This window comes from Leptosomus discolor, chromosome 5, assembly GCF_034619465.1.
Source record: "Leptosomus discolor isolate bLepDis1 chromosome 5, bLepDis1.hap2, whole genome shotgun sequence".
NCBI classification, from domain to species: Eukaryota; Metazoa; Chordata; class Aves; order Leptosomiformes; family Leptosomidae; genus Leptosomus; species Leptosomus discolor.
The window spans coordinates 31,964,029-31,985,455 of NC_141395.1; the positions used below are offsets into that span (position 1 = coordinate 31,964,029).

General features: G+C 35.9%; 2 protein-coding genes across 3 annotated transcripts in view; both read left to right on the forward strand.

The window, feature by feature from the left end:
* BOLL (boule RNA binding protein) overlaps positions 1-17,895 on the forward strand; it is a 33,577-nt gene extending 15,682 nt beyond the window's left edge. The window contains exons 7-12 of the mRNA XM_086465978.1: positions 534-605; positions 1,447-1,494; positions 2,593-2,718; positions 4,220-4,294; positions 16,082-16,250; positions 17,849-17,895. Of these exons, the coding sequence (XP_086322104.1) occupies positions 534-605; positions 1,447-1,494; positions 2,593-2,718; positions 4,220-4,294; positions 16,082-16,250; positions 17,849-17,895 (537 nt within the window). The remainder of the gene's footprint in view (positions 1-533; positions 606-1,446; positions 1,495-2,592; positions 2,719-4,219; positions 4,295-16,081; positions 16,251-17,848) is intronic.
* Positions 17,896-19,277: 1,382 nt separating this feature from the next.
* Positions 19,278-21,427, forward strand: part of RFTN2 (raftlin family member 2) — a 32,698-nt gene continuing 30,548 nt past the window's right edge. For both annotated transcript variants that reach the window (XM_086465900.1, XM_086465901.1), the window contains exon 1: positions 19,278-19,416. In XM_086465900.1, coding sequence (XP_086322026.1) covers positions 19,278-19,416 — 139 coding nt within the window. The remainder of the gene's footprint in view (positions 19,417-21,427) is intronic.

Here is a 21,427-nt window from a genome sequence, read left to right on the forward strand (position 1 = left end):
TGCTGTGGCCATGTATTTCTGTTCCCCCTTTCTTTCACTGGTGTTTCTCTGACCCTAAACTGGACCCCTACAAAACTCAGGCAAGTTTCCAGTTGGTTTAGCTCACTGAACTGGCTCACTGTCAAATCAGATAAATGCTGGGGCTGGTGTGAGGTAGGGAATGGAAAAAAGGAAGATTGAGTTGGGGCTGTGGAGAGGGTAGGAATACATCAATGACAACTTAGGCTGCCTTAAATGTTTACAAAAACGTACCTATGGTCAGGGTAGTGGATGGCCTTAGCATCTCTAGATAGTGATACCCTAGTGGTGTCTGGAAAGAACTAAGTGAATATGCCACAGATTTTTTTCATCTCTAATGTAGGCCCTTAGAAACAGTGATTTCAAAGAATCTATAGGTAAGTTAAAAATTGGTAAATCCATTTCCAAAAGGGAGGGAAGGTGGTTCAGCATTATAGTGCTCCAGAACTGCTCTTAACAGGAGTGACAGTTTATGAAATTGCTGTATTAAGACTTGTAACTCTTTTTTTCTTAAGTCACGCTCCCTTTCCAGTTCACCTGTGATGGTAGCTCAACCAGTTTATCAGCCTCCTGCGTACCATTATCAGGTATCTCTTTTATTCTGCTGAGGTAACTACATGGAAAAGTAATGAATTAATGTTCTTTGGTGTTGGTAGACAGCTGGCTTAGTACCATCCTTTTATCGTCTAAGCCATACTCCTGCTCAAAGCAGGACTGGTTAGATCAAGTTTCTCAGGAGCTTGTGTTAGTCTGCTGCTTTGAATTTTAAATATTTAAAGTGATGGAGACTCCACAGCCTTTCTTGACAGCCTTTTCCAATGCTTGACCTTTCTCATAGTAAAAGACTTTTTTTTTCCTTATAACCAGTTAAAATTGTCAGTGCTCCAGCCTGTGTCCATTGACTTTTGTGCTCTGAACACCACTTAGGAGAATCTGGCTCAGTTGTACTTAGGCACACACACTCTCTCTCCATTAGGTAGTTGGTAGCCAGCAATAATAATTCCCTTGCATGTTTATCCTTCTCAAGGGTGAACAAACCCAATTCTCTGAGCCTCCTGATATGTTTATTCTCCAATCCCCTAACCATCTTGGTGGCTCACTACTAGATTTATACAGTATGTCCCTGTTTTTAATGTGCATTGGAAAGTTAACTGCACTTCATATCTTAGTTTTCCTAATTAGGCATGCTTCTTACATGCTTCAGTATTTTAGAAGCTTATACGATGCCCTGGTCAAAGGCTGAGTGGAAGGGGACAACACTATGTTCCTGAATTATTTGGGGGGGCTTAATAAAAATTGTATTTCTTCTTTTTAGTTAAGAATTGATTATAGATTTGAGATGGTTTTGATTGTAGTATGTTGGAAATTTTAGTATGTGTGTGCATATATTATTAATCATGTAAGTAATATCTTTTTGTTTGAGTTTAGGCACCAACACAGCGTCTTCCAAGTCAGTGGCAGTGGTCTGTTCCACAGGTAAATACAGCTCGTACTTGCAGCATTTTACCAGTAGTTTGCATCTAGTATAAAGGTACAGTGTGCTTATCTAACAGTGAAATGTTCCATTATTCACAACACTGTTGAAATAAATATTTAAATATTAATTGCTATATTTTAGTGATGCATTTGCAACACTTGCTGATACAATAGAAGGCATAAAATAGCATTTATTGAAGCATCAAATACAAATCTGATGTAAAGAAAGAATCTTCCCCTGCTCTCTCCCTCTGGCAAAAAGTTTGTATTAAATTATCTAGTAAGTTCTCAGAAGCAGGTAAAAACTGCTGTATTTTGCCTGATAGGAGAAATGAGTATTAATTAGCTTGTTAACAGATACTAACTGTGGTGTTTCACTATAGTATTGCTAGCAGAAGCATGTAGACACACAAGTGTGGTGAAATTAGACCCAGACCCTTGAAATAGGAGGAAGAACTTGAAGTTGCTAACTTGGTAATTTTGGGGGGAGACTTTATTGGTTTTGTGATTTCTGTAGCAGAGGAACTTAATATGGAAATCTTGACAACAAGAAATTTGAAGGGTTTGAAGCTGAAAGGAGGACCAAGTCCCTTAAGCTTGAACTATCAGTGTGTCCTTCATTCCATTAGTAGCAGCCAGCCTTGTCCAGTTACGGTCAGTTCCACTCTATTAATAGGTGTTGGTCTGCTGCTTTGAAATCTGGGTGCTGAATTACAGAAATGCTGTGGGTTTTATTTTAAAACAAAAGTATTTGGTTTTTTAAATGTAATATTTTCGTGGGAGAAAATTGTATTGTGTTTCTGTGATCTTGAGAGTGTCAGTTTTATAAATTTTAGGATTTTCTAACAATGCTCTCCAAAATGTAAATGATACCTGAAAAATATATGAAAGTGATTAAAATACATCTTTGGTTTATCCTACTACCTGACCTTTATACCTGCTTCCCCCTTACTTAGTTTCTATGTTATCAACAATGAATTTGACACTTTCTTTAGAAGCTTTATCTTCATTTATATGTAGCAAAGGTGACTGTAAAATAAGCTTTGGTATTTGTAGTGCATAAATCATGATTTATGCAAATAATGTTTTTTATTTCAGTCTCCTGCCTCTTCACCTTCATTCATGTATCTGCAACCATCTGAAGTCATTTATCAGCCAATAGGGATTACCCAGGAAAGTGGATGTATATCTCCACCTCTGCTAGTGGAAGCTGCAGTTCCTGAGGTATTCTTATAAAAAATTTTACAAGTGAAACAATTATCTGCAATTAAAAACCATAATCTTTCAGTTTAAGCCCAGGCAGTCCAAAGCACTTTAGATCAACTGTTACCTGTACTTACCTTCACACCCATGCTGCTGCTGTTAAATCTCCTTAAGTTGTCCTCAAGTTAGAGTATCTCTTCCAGTTTTCTACGAAGATGCTTTGATTCTGAAATATTTCAGAGGGTCATGAGTGTGGCAGCAGTATAAAGACGAGTCTGGTTTTTTTGAAAAAAAAAACCATTATTTAAATAAAAGGGAAGTTGGACTCTTCAGAATGCTGGGTTAGTCTACCCAAGCCATAACAGTTTCCTGAAGTAATTCTTGTTACGTACGAGTAAAAGCTTGATTTTAAATATTCGGAAGATCAGAATGAATTAAGAGTAGTTGAATGACTAAATATTTTTTCTTTGTTTACAATTTTTTTGCTTGTATATCAATAGTGTTTCTAATGTTTGAGAGATTCTTAATGTACAATAAACTCTTTTCTTTATAATTGTATATTAAAAATGACAGTCAATAATTGGCTAAAAGAAAACAGTCCAAAATTGAAAATGTATTATGATTAATGGATACTTTTCCTCTTTGATAATTCATTCCATGTTAACAGGGATGCCAAAATAAATTATAAATTAGGGCAGTGATCAAGTATTTTTACCAAAGTTGAAGTGTGTTTTATTGCTGCAAGAGAAGTTAAAAAACCTGGTATTTCAAACAAGTATCTGAAGTGGGAAATCCTGACATACCTAAGTAATTTAATTTCCCTACAAAGGTATTGAATAATAGAAGACTGGTGGTTGGGGTTTTTCTCCTTTTTTTTTTTTTTTTTTTTTTGAAGTGCATAAATCTCAGTATTTATTGTATAATCATACATCTTATTATCAGTTTTACCTTTTGTATTTGGTAAACTGGCTATCAACAGATATCTTCCCTAAAGAGAAATTTGAAATCTATAAGCACCCAAAAAATGCATGAAATCAGTTAAGGATTACTTGGATGTGACATGCTCTCGGTTCACAGGTACATAATTTGTTGATGTTAAAGGAAGCAGTATGTGGAATTTCAGAAAATGGTGTAAAATTCAAAGAAAAGCCTGTGTATTATTTGTATGTAAATATCTTGTAAGTGCAATAATGCTGGGAATTACATTTCAGTATGCTAATCTACACATTTAAACACTATACCAATTAGAGCTGAGTGAAATGGATTTGTAGTTAAGAAGCTTGCTACTTCTGTCAAGGAAAGTGGTTTTTGGCACTGATTTGCATAAATTTACCGAACTTTGGTACAGTGAGGAAAACATGATGTGGATATCGAAGTTTGGGGTTTTAAAAAGTAGTTTAGATAAATATAGCCCACAATTTGGAGTTTTAAGGAGTCTAAATTCATGTGAAAGTTTTGCAAAAACATAAAATTGTGAAAGAAGCTTTTCTGCTCACTTTTTTGTGTCTTGTTTTTATACCAGATGTGTTCTGACCATGGAATTCAAGTACCATATCACCAGCCTTATGCCCAGAGTGCTGTAGCCACGCCTGCACCTGTAAGTATCAAACTAAGATAGTTAAAGTAAGCCTGGTAGTATTAGTGTCTCCTTTCTTGAAAGGGGCTAATAAAAGAAGAGGGGGAAGGATAATAAAGTCTATTGTAATGAATTAATAAGGAAAACAGAAATGTTGTAGAGAAACAGATTTTTCTTTGCTTGAGGCTTTGTTACAGAGGACATAACGCCTATTTTGGAACTATTTGGGGAAACAACAGAAAAAACCCTCATTTTAAAACTTAAGATACAAACAAAACTGAAATGAAAAATATATTTTGAGAGAAAACAGTGAACCTCATTCAGATATTTGAAATGATGGTTACAAATTCTTGTACAAATCTCTGGATCTTGGAGTTTAATTCATTACTTGCAGCCTTAGATAAGCACCTCATGTTGTGGAGAGGTGGGGTTTTGGAACATGGAGCATGAAAAACTGTCCCAGTCGGCCACCTGTAGGAGTTTTTGTGTGCAGTTCTGACTTTGAATGGCCATTCTAAAATGTGATTCTTCCATGTCACCTGACACAAGTTGTTGGGGTTTTTTGGGTCCCAATTTAAGGTCCTTCTGCCTAAATTAATAAGGTTGTTAACACGACATCTGAAATAATGTCTAAACTACACTTAGTCTAGATATGCCTGGTGATGAAGGACTAATGGTATCAGTAGTTTTAAGTGATATTACAGCACTTACTCTTCTGTGAAAGATGCTTACTTGACTACAAATGATAGACTAAGTATGAATGAATCAAAGCTGTGTTAGAGGTTCTTTTATATGTATTTTTTCATTTATTTTACATTTTTTTTAGGGGAAATTTTTTCCAGACTATTGTGTAACAATATCTACTAAGTATTTCCAGTAGAGGGGGCTGTAACATTAAGTGTTGTCTTGGAATAAAACGCAAGTGCTCCAATTAAAAAAAAAAATAGAAGTTGAGTATGAATTTGAGAATACTAATCTTGAGCGGTTCATATTTTTAAGAAATATTTTAAAAGGGAGTTGGTGTAACACAGTGATCATAGTATCCAGTTTAGATTCCATTTTCTAACAGTGCATGAAAACACTTCAAAAAAAAAAAAAGGCAATAGTAGTTTCAGAATAAAAAAGTGCATACATTATCAAATACAGAAACAAGCTTTTTGACCTTGAAACTTTACTTTTACTATCTTTCCTAGGGCCAAGGCAATATAAACAAGATAGTTTAAGTTACAAGGTAGATCTGGAGCATGATAGTGCTTCCTCTTCTACAGTAATTGCCACGGCACCATGCTTTACCTTATAGCAAAGGCAAAGTAGTTTATTCTGTGATAAGTGATAATGTGTTCATTTACAGTAGAATATGTGCATGTACAGTAAAACCGTGTTTCATTACTGTGGTGTAGGAAATGAGCTGCAAATTCAGACTCTTATTTACCTCCTGATATAATATTTTCTATGTTTACTCATAGCTTTAGAAGTGATTTCACACACATCCAAAGTTGGCATAACCCAGCAATTCAGTCAATTTTTCCACACCACCCATCTCCTGTGCTGGTAGAGGTTTTTGAGAGGCAATATGCTAAACCAGGTCACGGAACTTATGTAGTTAAAGATGAAACTCCACTCCCACCACCCAAAAAGAGCTGAATTAAACCTGGATGAGTTGCTCAGACCAGTTTGTCAAGCAACTGCACAAACTTGTACCTATACAAGAAGTTTGGGATAGGATAAAGGAAGTAAGATTGTTATTAGCAGTGCAGACTGCAACCTGGTGAAATTCAGCATGAAATTGCTAATCTTGTCCATTCCTTCACTGTATTTCTTGTTTATGCTTACCTGTTTTCTTAGAAGTCTTGTTACCCACAATTGAAACTCTGCTTAGGTCTCAAGTAGATTCACAAAGTTAGACCCTTACAAAGACTTGCTGAATTCTGATAAGTTTATTCATTACAAGATGATGATAAATAGTTTTTGACAGGTTTTAATGTTTTTTGTTTAGTTAGCTTTGTTTAGTAGTAATTAATAGTTCTGGAATATAATTCTTCCTTTTCACATTTCACCTTATCTTTTCACCTACCCACTTGAAGTTTTGAATATATTCCATGTGTAACGAATATGATCAGTTTGTGTTCTGTCTATCACTGAGCACCCAACAATGATGGGGTGAGGGGGCACAGAGCAAATGTTGACAGCAGACTGCTCTATATTAAGCAAGTGGTTGTGTCATTACCACCTGCTCCCCAGCTGCATAAAAATACTGTCTGCTGGATGTAGTCTTGATAAAATACCCCAACAAATCTATCTGCTGCTTGAGAGTTGCCAAGCAGTGGCCATTTAAGGGAAAGCAGGTGCCTAAAGTAATAACCTTACCTTAAAGGTAATCTGCTAACTGCATTAGGAATAATCATATGCTTTATACTAGAACCTGTAAGTATTTTAACTTTTTTTTTTCTGAAAAGCCAGTTAACTGAGTTCTCTAACAAGAACCTACCAATGATAGAAATGTATCCTTTTTCAGACTTGTTTGTGTGTTTGGTTTTTGTCACTACTTTGTTCTCTGTCCCACAATCCTTTTCAACAGCTTTAAAACTGGATTTTCTACTTTAAGAAAATGCTTTTTAGAAAGGCCAGAAACTTTTTTTGCTTGAGCATTTCCAGTCTACAGTATATTGGCAGTAATTATATTGCCTCTAACTGAAAAGGCAGAGGAGGATCTTCATATGTCAAAATAGAATTTAGCATATTCATTTGTAATATAGTTCATGTATCTATGCATTGAGATCATAATGGTGCAGGATGCTAACACCTTGGCCTTTTGGTGGTGAATGTTCTGTAAATTTAACTGAACTTAGAGCACTCCATTTTTCTCTGCAGTTAAGAGTAATAAGGTAAAATTTGTGTTCTCTGTGTGTGTATAATACACAAATATGCATGTGTTTGTATATATACACATGCATGTATAGATACATAAATTGCATTCTTTATAAGAGGAAGTCTTGGTGTAATTTTGGGAAAAGCAGAGTGATTTTATACTAGTACCGTGTGCTATTGTATGATATTCCATCTGGACAAAAAAATCAAACCCTACATTTTCTGTATAGGTAAGTTGTGGTTTTTTATACATGCAATGAAATTGAGAGCGAGTAAATCTTCTGTTTAAAGTTACCTTAGTGTCAGGAACACTAAACTTGTAGTTGTCATTATATGTGATTAACAAGAGGCTTGTCACCAGCTGTAGCAAGGTCTGTTGCCTGTAAAAGGGGTATTTTTAAACTCCACCAAAACCATATTTGTTAATTTTACATCAACATTGAAAGGTGCAGATGGCGTGCTTTTTCTTGCATTGTTTCATTCTGTGTTCTCTTTGCAATCTCCTCTTTTTCTACTCTAATAGTTTGTTCTCATTCCAGTTTAGTGGTTTTTTTTCTTTTGCTTTCTCTGATCTGTATGCTCTCGCGCTCTCTCTCTCTCAACAGGCACTATGGAGCATTCACTATTAAGCTGTTTGGGCAGCTCTAGTCTGAGTACTGGTTTTCTTGTTGAGTTCTTCCCATGTGGCTGAGATCCATCATCAACATACCAGCTAGCAGCTGCCTGTTGTGCAACTTGGGGTTAGTTGTTTCATTGCAATGCTTGCTACTTAGAAATTGGTAAATAGTAAAACATGCTCAGAATTTAGCATAGTCTGCAATATTACTTAGCTGCTTCCTGCATGTTTGTAAACTTCCTACTAATTCACTTATGTAAAACAAACTTTGTATAATCCATGTTATTCATTCCTGGGATAATAATGTGTGTATTCATCACTATTTTCTTTCTAGTTCAACTGCCCAAATTCTGTGTGCGTTTGGATTATTTTCCTTTAACAGGGAGGGAAATTTTCAGCACTTCAATGTACTATTTTTGTTTCTGAAAACTGTTTTAATTCCTTTATTAACTCAACTTTCTCCCCTTTTCTCCCTATTTTGTGTGGTTTACAGTGGTTTGTATTCATGGAGTTATGCTCTGGCAGGTACTCAACCCTGCTTTTATTGTGAAAAGTGCTGCTTTTATTTCTTTACATTTTAAAAACCCAGGATTTTAATAAAATGAAGCAAGGGAAGAAAACATGTTTTACACTTGTTAAAATCTGTGTCCGTTTCTTAACTGATAGCCTTTAAACAGCCCAGTGATTTGTAGCAGGGGCTTGCTCTTTGTTAAGGTGTGAGTTCTTGTCTTTGTATGTGTCTGTGTGATTTATCCCTGGATGTGGCTTTTAAAAAATACTAGAAGTTTGCCAGTGTGAAACTGAGCATAATTCTTTTGGGACCAGGCAGTAGAGAAGGGAAAAATGTGTTTGTCTCCTCCATATTCTAATAGGAATCAAAACTAAAGAAAGAGTAAGAGAAACAGATTTGGACTCAAGTCCTGAGCTAAAGTGGGCAGGGAGGCTGGCAGACTTAGGAAAGCAATGCACAACATGATGTGGAGCTAGTAGATGAGGAAAGAAACTGAAATCTTGAGATTAAAGTGGGCTGAATATCCTGGTAGGGATGTAGGAACTGCAGCTGGTTGTATTAAGAAACAAGCAGAGCCACAAGGGAGGGTAAGAAGATGAGTAAGTTTAACAAAAAAAGAAAGTTGATGGTGAAAAAGCCTGAGCTAAGGCAAGGTTAGAAAGCAAAGATAGTTTGGGTCTGTCGTATGGCATGGTGGAAATGGGAAGAAAGGACTCGGATTGGTTATGTAAAGATAATTAAACAGATAGGAGTTACACAAATGAGATATAGGGCAGCTGAGACACAAAGGGAGACTGTAAGAGAATTTGATCTTAGGAAGAATAAATAGAATAGTACAAGTACTCTAAAAACTGTTCTTGCCAGCAGCTAAAACGTGTTTTCTGGACCTTGCTGTTATAGGCCCCACAGTAGAACACTGCAGGTACCCTGTTTTCTGGATCTTGCTGTCCTTTTGTCAGCAGCTAGTGGCATCCACTGACAAATTACTTAATCACAGTCCATTGCCTGTTTGTTAGTTTACAAACAGGACAGTTATCAGTTATTCAGCTCAAGTTTTAAAAGTCTGAGGTTTAGCTACTAAAAAAACCATGCAAGCATTATTATAAATTCCAGTATTAATGCATTGCTCTAATCTACAGAGAATGTGAAAGTAAAAAAAAATATTAAATGCTGTAACAAAAAAACAACAAAAAGTTGTGCTGTAACAAATTTTCTCTATCCAACTAGAAAGAGGTACAGTTGCTTTAGTAACTTGACGCACATTACTAAGGCTATGTGATCAATGAACAAAACTTGATTTTTTTTTTTAAAGTAAATTCTGAGCTTGTTCTAAGATTCCATACTTGTAAATAAAGGAAGATATTTTTTGCCACTATTGACTTCACCTAGGTACATAATGGAAATCTGTCTTTCCTTTTTGAACTGTGCCTAGCTGATGCAATATCAAAATGGACTAACTTTTCATTGAAGCATTATTAATGTAGTAAATGGGATGCACTTTGAAATAGAAGAAACAACACAGCATTTTTCTCTCTCTTTAGGAATCGAGGTAGTGTTCTGCATGAAGAATTTCTTCACATCATTCATCTGTGAGTCTGAAACCTCGATACACGTGAAGTCCACGCTTTCGTCCTGAAAAGACTATAGAATGGAAGATAACATTTTTATACCACCATTCTTCTACAGAATGTGTAAAACAGATTTTTAACTATCTACTTTGCTAACATACATACCATGTGAAGGATATGTTCTTCCTAACTCCTAACATTTGCCTGAAAATGTCTAAGTTAAAATAAGACTCCTTTTTGTAAAGTAATAAAATGAAACTTTGGAGTTTGGACAGGTAAAACCACATGAAACCATTATTTTATCCTGTATTTCCCTTCTTAATAAAAATACCGTTACAGGACAAAATGATGATTTCTGGTACACGGCCTACTGCATAAACTTAGGTTGTTAACATCGATTGAAAAACCAGCATACTTCTATTGAAAGGGAAAATTTAACATTTAATTTCTGAATTACATGAACTTTAAAGATGTTAGTTACAAAGTAAAAGCCATTTTCCCATATACTGACAGCATTTAAAAACTGGTTATTTAAATCAATGTGTATTGTTTCAATTCCAAAAGAGTTTGTCTACTTCTAATTTTCTTGCAGTCAATATTCTCTGCTTTTATAACATGTTTTACTTGCATCATTTTAGTGCTTCGGAATAATAACAGCTTTTTAAAAATAAAATTTGGACCAGTAGTTCAGTAATTATTTATCCTCATATGAGGCTGACGTTTTTCTTGCATATGGTAAGCAATAAATTTGGTTTAACAGTATGTGTTGGTTTTTTTTAGCTGTAGAAAAAGGCAAGAATTGTCTTCTTAACATTACAAGACCATTGAAAACTTCTCTTTGCTTCTTTGACTCTTTCTGTTTGTGCAAAACTTGGGAACTCCCTGGCAGTGTCACAAGTTGATATGAAATACTATCTCCTCAACTGCAGGGAGATAACTTTCTTTTTGTTCCTTGCTTCTCTCACACACACACACACCCCACACACCCCCCCCCACCTAGAATTCCTTCTATGTTTTATAAAAGTCAGATTCCACAAAGGTTTAAAATACAGCCTCTGTACTTAATAGGAGTGCGAGCTGTGGCTTACTGGTTGTGTAGAACTGAGGTCTATGTATGTACAATATCATCAAGCTTTTAATTTTATCTGCTCTGTAGTAATTTAGGGATTTTCTTTGTGGTGTGGGTTTTTTTTTTTAATCATTCAGGGATCTTATAGCATGGGCATTGTAGTCAGTAAGTAATCCATGTGTAGTATGTAAATATATTTAATGATTATTCTAGCAGTCATTAGTATTCTTTCATATTGTGCAGGAAGACAGGTGGAGTCTGGTTCTGTTATGCTGTTTTGAAATTGATGTGAAAGGAGATGCCATGTACTACCTCTTGGTTGCAAGTTTCCTCAAATGTCTTTCCACCTTTTGCTAAGTAGAAAAAGCCACACAACTGTAACTTAATAGTTTCTGGTTTTAAAAGCTTGTTACCGTAGCAGCTGTGGGGGATTGTTTTACCAATAAGTATCAAAGATATACAATTTGTTCCATACATAGGGATCTCAGCTTATTTTTGAGGGGGGAAATACTCATCTGCTATAGATTGTCATGTTTCTGAGTCACTCTGTACCACTAAAAATATCTGTCCAGTTGTTCTTCTGTTTAACTTTCAGACTTTTAGAATTCATCAGTATAAGTGTGTTACAGTAATCTTGGCACATTGTAACAATAACTCACTTCTATGGAAGAATTTTTACATAGTAAATTTTTTAATGAATGCTGTCTCCAAAAGTGCCGAAGAAAGGTATGTTCTGTTAGAGCCTTATTTCTCATATCATGAAACAAATACACATTTGACCCAGAATTCAGAAGACTTAGTTCCAAGTCCTTATTTTTGGAATTCACAATTTGTTTACCAAACATGTCTTCCCTGTTTTTAAAATGCTTCAGAGGTCCAAGAAGTAGATTTTACAGTGAATACTATCTTTAAAAAACAAACATGTGCCTGTAGGGAAGTCTTGAACTAATTGCTTAAATTGTACGAATACTCTGCAGTCATTTACGTGTCATCAAATTGTGGCTGTAGTCCAGATTACTCACAAAATGTAGTTTATTTTCCATTAATTGGTACAGGTGTCAGATTGTTGATAATGAGTTGATCCCTTGGTCTTTGCTTCAAAGAATATTTACTTTGTTTCTATTTGCATGTGAACTTGATCATTTGGAAGGAGGTATTCAGTGTTAGGTGCAGAAGTATACCTGTAGTGTTCTACTGTGGGGCTTATAACATCAGTCTGGAGGTAGTTGGTTAGGATTGTATCACCAGGTCTTAACAGTGCTTCTAAGAGACCTAGAAGAGACCAAGACAAAGCTCTGAATGTTGGCTTTCTCCAGGAACCACAGTTCACTCTTGAAGTACACTCTCCACTGATACTGTAGCTCATCTTTCTTCAGAATGCTTGCCAAGAATGATGGCATAAAGTCAATCAGTAGTAACTGAACCTTTAAGCTTCCAGTAGTTGAATCCTTCTGTAGACTCAGTTGAGGCACAATAACTGACTTCTGTAATTCTGTTACAGGGATACACAGATGATAGGCGCTGAGGAAGAACTATGCTTCCTCAGGTAGCGCCTACAGTTAGCTTGATGTTGTAGCATTCATGACTCTCTTAATCTCTGATACTATACAGTATTTTCCTGCCACTTAAAATTTCTGTAATATGGAGATTCCTGTGCTTTTTATACAGGAGTCAGTTAATTGGAGATATTAAGATCCTTATCCCTCACTGATTTTGGCAGTTGGAGAAGGGTCTTCTGCTGTTTCCCATTGATAGGAGTAAGGCTTTACAGACATGCTAGGAGGGAACACATCATACTAGGACAAAGCCCTATGGACATTCAGTAGCTAAGATCAAATTACCGTCTTTGTGCGGTGCTTGTCACATTCATGTATTGGCAACCTAAATTAATTTTCTGGCTTCCACCACCCCACCACCACCACCACCTCCCCCTTAGAATTTAGAGATGCTGCTGGTATCTTCTGTTTTCTACTGAGCTAGCTGTTACAGTATTTCTGGCAACCATTGCCTATTTAATGTTGTATTTATATGGCAAAATGTTAGTTCTAATGTTCTTTGTTAGATAACACTAAAACTCAGTAGACAGGCAGAAAACGTACTGAAGTTATCTCTCCTGTATTTTTGTGTTTGATCAAGGACTATTTCTCTTGCATTAAGTAGAATTCTATAGGTCACTAGCATTTTTGGTTCCTGCTACTTCTGTTCTTAAGCATCAAAAGTCCATTCATCATCCCTGAAACTGTTTACACTTTTCATATTAAATTGGCAGTCCTTTGTATTCTGAAATTCATTTTTCAAAATAGCTAATATTAAGTCAATGAGTAAACTGCATTCCAGCAGAAACTAGCAGAACACACGGCTCTCTTGAAATGTTTTTGTTTGACATAGTTCTAAGGTGTGAGAAGTTATATGGTTGTAAAATAGTTTTTATAGTAAAATTAGCTTGTGTCTTTGAGATGTTGAAGTACTATAGTAGTTTCAGTTCACCTAGTGTAAGAGTTTGTTTCCTATTGAAGTAAAAAATCCACACAGTTTAAATAGATATTTTAAGGATCGAGAATATAATGCTAGTGTTTCAATATACACATGCAGTCCTATATGCAAATCCTTATAAGCTGTTATGCAGAAAATCCAAATAAAACTGTAGAAAGCAGAACAGCAATATGTAGCTCTCACTTTAACAATGTTTAATAACATAGCTAAGATATAATGGGAAAGTGTAGGTCTTGTAAGGCCTTGTTAGACTTCGTGAGTCGCAAATAATTTAAGGAAGTATTGGAACTGTAATTTTGAGGGCCTGGCATGGTACCTCTCTCAGTGGAGCTGCAGTCTACATAAGTGTGTACGCTAAAAGTGGACAGAATACTGTTCATAATATTTCCAGGTGTTTTAAATCAGATAAACTAGAACATCCAGTTTTGTTCTAGAATGTGTGATTTTAGTTGATAGCGTGACTGTTACATGAGATTGTGTTGCAGATCCAGATGATGTAGTTACTGCTGCCTTGATAAGTGAGATACTGTGGATGTGCATAAATAAAAGCTTAATAAATTTCTAGGTCTCATCTTAGAGAACTGTTGGCAATTTTATAAATCAAAAGCTCTTTCTGTTGAAACTACTTGTAATACAGCAATGATAAACAAGCTTCTGTAGTTTGTAGCTTCAGGTAAAGTTCTGGGTTGGTAACTAAAAGTTTGATTCAGATTGGTCCCTATCTACTGTTTGGATTGTAACTTTTTTTAATTTAATTACAGTACTGATGAGTACTTTAAATATGGGTGTAGAAAAATATGAAAATGGATTTGATTAATTTTTGTCATTAAAATATGCTTTTGCAGTCATTAAAACAAACTGTTGTCATTTCTTTCATTATTTTTAGAACATTAAGTTAAATATTTTTGCAGAAAAGCTGGCTCTTCTGCTCAAGTTAACATGTTTAATAAGACTGTGTGCCTGTTACATTCAGAAAATTATTAAAGGAATAAAAAGATTTGGGCGAAGGAAAACAAAAAATTTTGAGTTGCAAAACCAAGGAGCCTTGAGAATGGAACACTGCTACTTTCTTAATGTCTTTAAATTATGGATGAAACAGTTTTAATCAAATCATTCTACAGAAGAAAGAACTAAATGTTGATGTTTTGTTACAGTAATAGTTCTTGGATGTGAAAAAATATTTGACAACTGAAATGGAGAATTTTTTTGATGGAATTTTTTTTGCTTTTTCTGTCAATATCCTATCCCAAGCAAAAACTTTACATTTGCCTTGAGTCATAAAACAAAGGAAGTAAATTTAAAAAGAAGTTCAGAGAGGAACTGTGAAGTTCAAAAGTGTTGCAATTTGGGCTGATTAATATTTAGGGATTTTTTTTTTTTAATGCGTTGTCTTTGAGTCCTGTAGTTGTTCAGTCTCAGGTTTTGGAAAATGTGACTAAATTAGCTTGTGTTTGTAACTTGCCCACTTGTATCTTATTAATGTGTCTGTCCTTTGTTTAAAAACCTTCTGTGTCAGTGATGACTGGTCTATAGCCATTAGTCAATGCTGATCTTAATTTTTTTTTTAATTGGTGCTGTTATACGCTTTTGTAAGCTGCAAACATGGGTGGTTATGACCCCAAGTGGGAAACCTGTTTGATCCAAGTATTATTTTATGTTTTGACTTTGTCAGAGGAACTAAGAGTTAACCCCCCTCTGTTCTGTGTTAGTTGAGTCAGTTTTGGTCCTAGTGAATTCTTTATAAATAGCGATAACTTACTCTTTAGGTAATTGATACAGTTTAAGGTATTTGTATTTCTGATGCTCACTACTCTTTTACCTTGAGAATAGGAATGGAGCTTTAAAGGCTGTGCAGCTTCTATTAGTGAATTTATTCCAGGTAAGCCTGTCAGTTAAAATATTTTGAGTGAACCTTCTCACAGGTGTACTGCCAGTGCTGTTCCTGTCCCAGTAGTGGCCTTATAGGCTGTGAAGAGTGTGAGACGTTCTCCTCAGAATCTTCAGCCAGTTCTAAATCATGGGATTGAGCAGGAGTCATCTGGTATGACTGCAATGCTGCTTAAAAAAATTTTAGTCCTTCTTACCAAGTCCTTCATATACACATTAAAATTTAAAATAAAACACTACTTCCTTTGAAGCTTTTTGAAGTTAATCAGTCGTTAAAGCAGGATTCGTTTTGTTTTTAACATATTAGCCCATATCTTAGTCAGAGAGAGAGGTGTCTTTAAGGAAGTGTTTGCTATGGATCTGACTCTGAATTGCAGATTCAGTAGCTTATGATCTTTCTTGTGTTTCAGTATTCATTAAAAATTGGATGCTCAATTTCCCTGAATTTTTATTTATTATTTTTAGCTTTTTATTTTGACGTTATGCATACACAGACAAGGAAAATTTTCTGTGCATCTCCACTGTTGTAATATTTTTCCTTATGTTTTATGACTTTAATCAACAGGAGGCTCAGATAACTTGAAAAAAAGAACATACTACTGTCAAGTACTGTCTCCTGTTCTTGATCTTTTAAGATAACTGAGGAAGGCAAAGTTTAAACTGTATTATTTTATTAAATGGCTTATGCAGGTCATATTTGGTTTTGGAGAAGAGAAGGCATTCTTGTAAATAGGCTTTGTGTTCCAGTTGGTTTATCGCATATGTTCCGAAAACCGTGTAATCTTTCTAATTCTAGCATGAGAGACTCCTTCAAAAAGGGATGCCAACACCACTTTTATTTGGCACCAACACCATAGACAGAGAGCCTGCCTTGGATATCAGTAATGCTAATAGTGAGCAACTCAGCATAGAGTCAGGAGCAGAGGGACATCAGTTTCAAGCATCAGATGATGTCCTTAAGTTCGGTATGTTTAGTAATGTCACAAGACAGACAAAAATGCTTCCCACACAAATGTTTTCAAACCTCCCATGATGCTGACAACAGGGAACAGAGTGTGTCATGAGCAGGGGACAGGAGCAGCTTTGAGGTGTGGGTAGACAGCAAGGCTTGTCTCACTTTTCTCGTCAAAAGTACTGTGCGGGACTGCTGCTGCCTCTCATGCTGCACTGCTAGAAGACAGTCAGTAGTCCACTGCTGGACCCACACCCCTGTTTGGTGCACTACTCTTTTGCCATCTTTCTATCATTTTTCCATTTCATCAGAATAAAAACTGTAGGGGGATCCTGGGAGCCTTCCATGGAAGTATAGTTCCTTTGGGTTGATTGGTCTATTGTTTGGCTATCTTTGCCTTTTTTAAAAGTCTAAAAACTGTATCAGGCTTCAGTGAATGAGTCACGTACTCTTTCAGTGGGGGTTGCTGTGACTACCACACCTTGGCGAATCAGCATAGTTCAAGGGATCTGTTCTTCTCTGGTACAGGTTCCCAGAGCCTTTGCATTCTGGGTCACTGAAAATGGACTGTTTGGTAGTTAATATCCACTTTGCAACAGGATACTACAGCTGTTGAGGCAGCTCCTTAAGCAGCTCTTGAGTCTAGGAATCTTGCAATCTTGTTCCTCTCCTGAATCATTCAGGTGCTTTGATGCAGTTTTGAACTCCCGTGAGGGATGCTGCTAATTCTTGGTCACTTGTTTTTGTGTATTCTGACATGTGGAATCTTTGGTTTCATTGGTTCAGTCTAGTGGCTTTTGAGTCAAGTCTGCGGTGGCAACTGTTGACCGACTTCCAACTTGGAAGCTTGTAACTACTTAACTAATGTAGGGTTACCCAAAATAAGGATTATTGTGTTTATCCATAGAAGTGTTTCTATGTTGATGTTGGAGTTTGTTTATACTATGAAAAATCCTGTCTTGGTGAGAAGGTTGAAATATGGTTTAAGCCTTGTCATAAAGAGTTCAAAATACAATATTCTGGGCTCATTAAAAATGTAGCTATCTTTAGTTAAATAAATAAATAAGCAACCAGCTGGCAACTGGACTAGTGCTGCAAAAAGCTGTTTTTACTTGCAGCTATCTTAGTCAGGCCATGGCTTTATACAAGTGATTACAGTGGATCTTAAGGACTGTGTGGAGTGAAGCAGCAGGATTCTGAAGGTTGAGGGGACAGTTTACGTGTATGTGTGGTATAGCAACAATTCAAGGATGACCTTTACCGGGAGAAAAAAGAGGGGGGGAAGAAAAATAAAAATAAAAAAAAAAACACAACAGTGTTTGGGAGCAATTTCTGTGTAAGCAGACATGTTAGGAAGCTGAAGAATTCTGCTTATTTAGTATGTTTTCCTAGGTTTTTAATCAAGATGACAACACTGAGGAATTTTGTCATGGTTTCAGCACCTGTGAGCTTGTTTTAAAGACTGTATGTAATCCTAGGCTCTGCACTCAGTGATTTTTAAATTCTTCCCAAGTTAAGTAACTTTAATGTGGATTTCAAAGGGGATATAGTCAGCAGACTTGACATTCCTGGTAAGCTGTTTCAATAAAAGTTAAATCATTTTTCTTGCAGTGGAACAAGAAGAAAACCACGAATGGTTAATGCCTAATTTGCAGTGATTGACTATAGAAAATGTGGACTTTTTTATAAGATGAATATTTTTTCAGTGGGAAAAAAAAAAGTAAAAAACTTTTTAAATTCAAATGTGTGTTACTCTAATCCAAAAAGGTATTATAAATTTCTAGTTTTCTCTAGATGACTTCTAATTTCTCTAGATGCAGTCAAAAAAAAAAAAAATTTTCTAACTGCTCATCCTGGCAGTAACAGGGCCTTAGAGGATCAATCACTGTTCCTTTTTTCCCCATGCATTATCATGGTCTGCATCAGGTGTAATACGGTTACAAGTGACTTGCAGTAGTTAACGTAAGGGTAACGAGAGCCCTTAAAAATTATACTAAATTCTCAGGACTCAATAAAAAATTTACTTGGGAAGCAGTGTTGAAAGTGGCTGTACCAGCTGAAGTCAGCCTGACAGAGGAGAGGAGGATTTCAGTTGTTGAATAGCAGTGAAAAATGGGGAAGAAAGTCTTGTAACTTTATTCATATATAACATTGAAAAAGTCTGATTTGAAATGAGGACTATTTCAGTCTCTGGTTTTGGTATTTATTAAAACCAATTACACTAGTAGACTTTAGCAATGTAGATTCTTACTGATTTTCTTGACAATAAAATTCTTTACTACATATTTTTACCTTATTACAATATGTTCCACTACGTTCATGTTTGGATTTTTTCCCTCTGGAAGAAAGTTCCTGTAGAAAGGAAATAGGAACCAAACTTTGAAATCTAAAATAAGGACTGAACTGCTTTTCATTTACTTTTCTGCCCTTTGAGATGCCAGAAGCAATTTCCTCTTGAAGCTGACTTCCTTTCTGGAAATGATTTTTGTCTCCAACCATGTTGAGGCTCTTTTCTCATTCTTTCACTCTGACTAACTTGCTTTTTTCCCCCTCTGACTTTCTGCTGCAGTTGAGAACTTCTGGAGGTAAGTAACTACAGAGAAGTTTCTCTCTAACTTTCTTTTTCAGTTCTTCCCCCTACCGCCCCCCCTCACCCAGTCAGTCTAGAAGGACAAACAAAGCACTATTGGTGTCCTCTGCAAGAGAGCACTGATAGGGGGCTGGCTGTAAATTGACGTGGCATGGAAAATCTCTGCTAGTTTGCAGCAGCTCTAACGTTGCTGCGAAATCAAGCCTACTCTTGCCAAGTCTGTCGCTTGAAATCATCACAGGCTTACTGTTTCTATATAAAAAAAATGAATGGAAAGTACCTTCACTTCTTGATTTGGGAAGTGGACTTTTTCTCTCTTTGGATTTACAGCTAATAGAAAACAAAATCAAAGGGAATTATTTGGTTACTTTTTTTTTCCTGTAGTGAGAGCAACAGATCTTGCTGCTCCCCCCACCTTTTCCTGGGATTTAATCACTTGCAGATCTTGCCATGGGGTGCGGACTGAGAAAGCTGGAAGACCCAGATGATAGCAGCCCTGGAAAAATCTTTTCTACACTGAAGAGACCACAAGTTGAAACAAAGACAGATTCTGCTTATGAATATGTATTGCTGGATTTTACTTTAGAAGGTATCTTTTTATGTTATCTTTACTATTCTGAGAAAGCAAGGAATAGGATTTAACTTAGTTTTGTCTTGTTCGACTTAGGATGAATCTTAGATACTTTGATAAAAGCTAGCCAAAAATGTCAGACTTTTATTTTGAAACACAAACAATGACGAAGGTCCTCACTTATGTAAAATTACAATGGAAACTACTGGAGTATTTTTAACAAGCAAACCCTGTAAATTACACAGCTGTCCTTGCTAAGGAAGCTGGCTAAAAACTGTTAGATTTTCCTAGTTTCCTGTGAGTCAGATACTGCCATCCGTACTCCCTTTGAATAATGGTGGTCTGAATTCAGTGTGACTGTTCTGAAAATGCACTGTGCCTGAGCTTTAATTGAATAACAGTTTTTAAAAATGCACTCAACTTCTGAAAACAGGCTGTCATTGTCCTTGTTACTTTATGCAGAAGTAAGTCTGTTCCTTAGTTGTATACCAGGAGTAGCTTCCCCTCTTATGCCCACCCCAGTCTCTTGGTAGGTATTTTAGTAAGAATTTTACAGTTTCATCTTACAATTTTTTCCGAAATGCTTTATTTGTAGTTGTTGCATAGTCTTTTGAAATCGTGACTGAAATGAAACAAAATTTGTATGCGTAGCTAGCGGCAGACAGTGCTCTGTGGGATACTTCCTTCCCGAGAGTGTCCTGTCTCTAACAGAGCAACTCCCTGTTCCACAAAGTTGAAAACATAAACAAGCCCAGATGGCTGCCCTCTGAGAACAGATAGCTCAGTTTTGCAGTCAATTTGTAGTAACTTGCATTTTATAACAACCCAATCTACTGGAAATTCCAAATAACAACAATTTTAAGTAAATGCAATGGCTAGAAGGGGTTGATATACGAAGAAATCGTAAGTGCATGTCTTGTTACATTTTCAGGAGCTCTTTCATAAACAAAACTTGGCCTCAGTTTGGTTTTAACAAAACAAAGGACTGTAGTAATTTTATTTAAAATATGTCTGTTCATTGAAAAAACTGCAAGATAATAGAAGCCACATTCTACTAAGTTACAGTACTTGACATCCAACTGTGTTTGTTATTTATTTACTCAAAAAAGAGTTTCTCACTGGGTTGTTTTTTTTGAAGAAGCAAAACTTTGTGTTGATTAAGTAGTAGTGGTAATGTACTGGAAAGAAAGCTAGGCTGCCTGATGCATACATGAATTGTCTGCTAATGTACTGATAATGGAAAGGATAATAAAACTTTTTTTCTGAGACTGAAGAGTATTTAGTGTTCTTAAATAGTCTGTGTTCTGGATAATTTTGCCTGTGCTTTAAAGTAACAAGTTTCTGGAGGTGTTGTGTAAAGGATTTGTTGTAAAGGTGGTTGTGACTTTTAAGAAAAAGCACATCAAACAGGTGCAAATAAAGGTGCATCTCTATTACTTTAATAACTTATCAGTACAGCAGTAAAGATTAGTTTTCTCCTGTTTAGTCTGATATTCAAAAGTGCTTAGCTTCAGTGACTTACTGTGGAACTATGAATGCTAAATAACAGATCAATTTCAGATTGTTGCCTAACTTTTTCAGGTTTCCAACTAACCGAGTGGATTTGTGAACACAGGTATCTTTCTGTTGAATGGTTCTAGCTGTCTGCGTATTTGATGTTGAAATATTTTTTTGTTTGGGGTCTCTTCTTTTTAGACCTAAGATAATGAATACAGGAAAAAATGGTATATATACTGTCTTGGAGTATTTTCTGAATTCTGTTTGCTTATGAAACATGGGGATTGGCTAAAGTGTGGTGGGGAATATGTTGGGCTTTTTTCTTTTTTTTTCTTTTTTTTTTTTCCTTCTTCCTCTATGCCAATCAACTTGCTCACATACTTGTGGCTACTTGAATATCCTTTGACTAAATGAAACCAAAGTGAGAGCCTTTTATCACTTTAGACGAGAGTTAGTTTTCGCTCTGCTGTCAAGTTGTGTTACGTCTTCATGGCACTGTGTCTGCTGACTTCCAGAGCAAGATCTTCCCTAA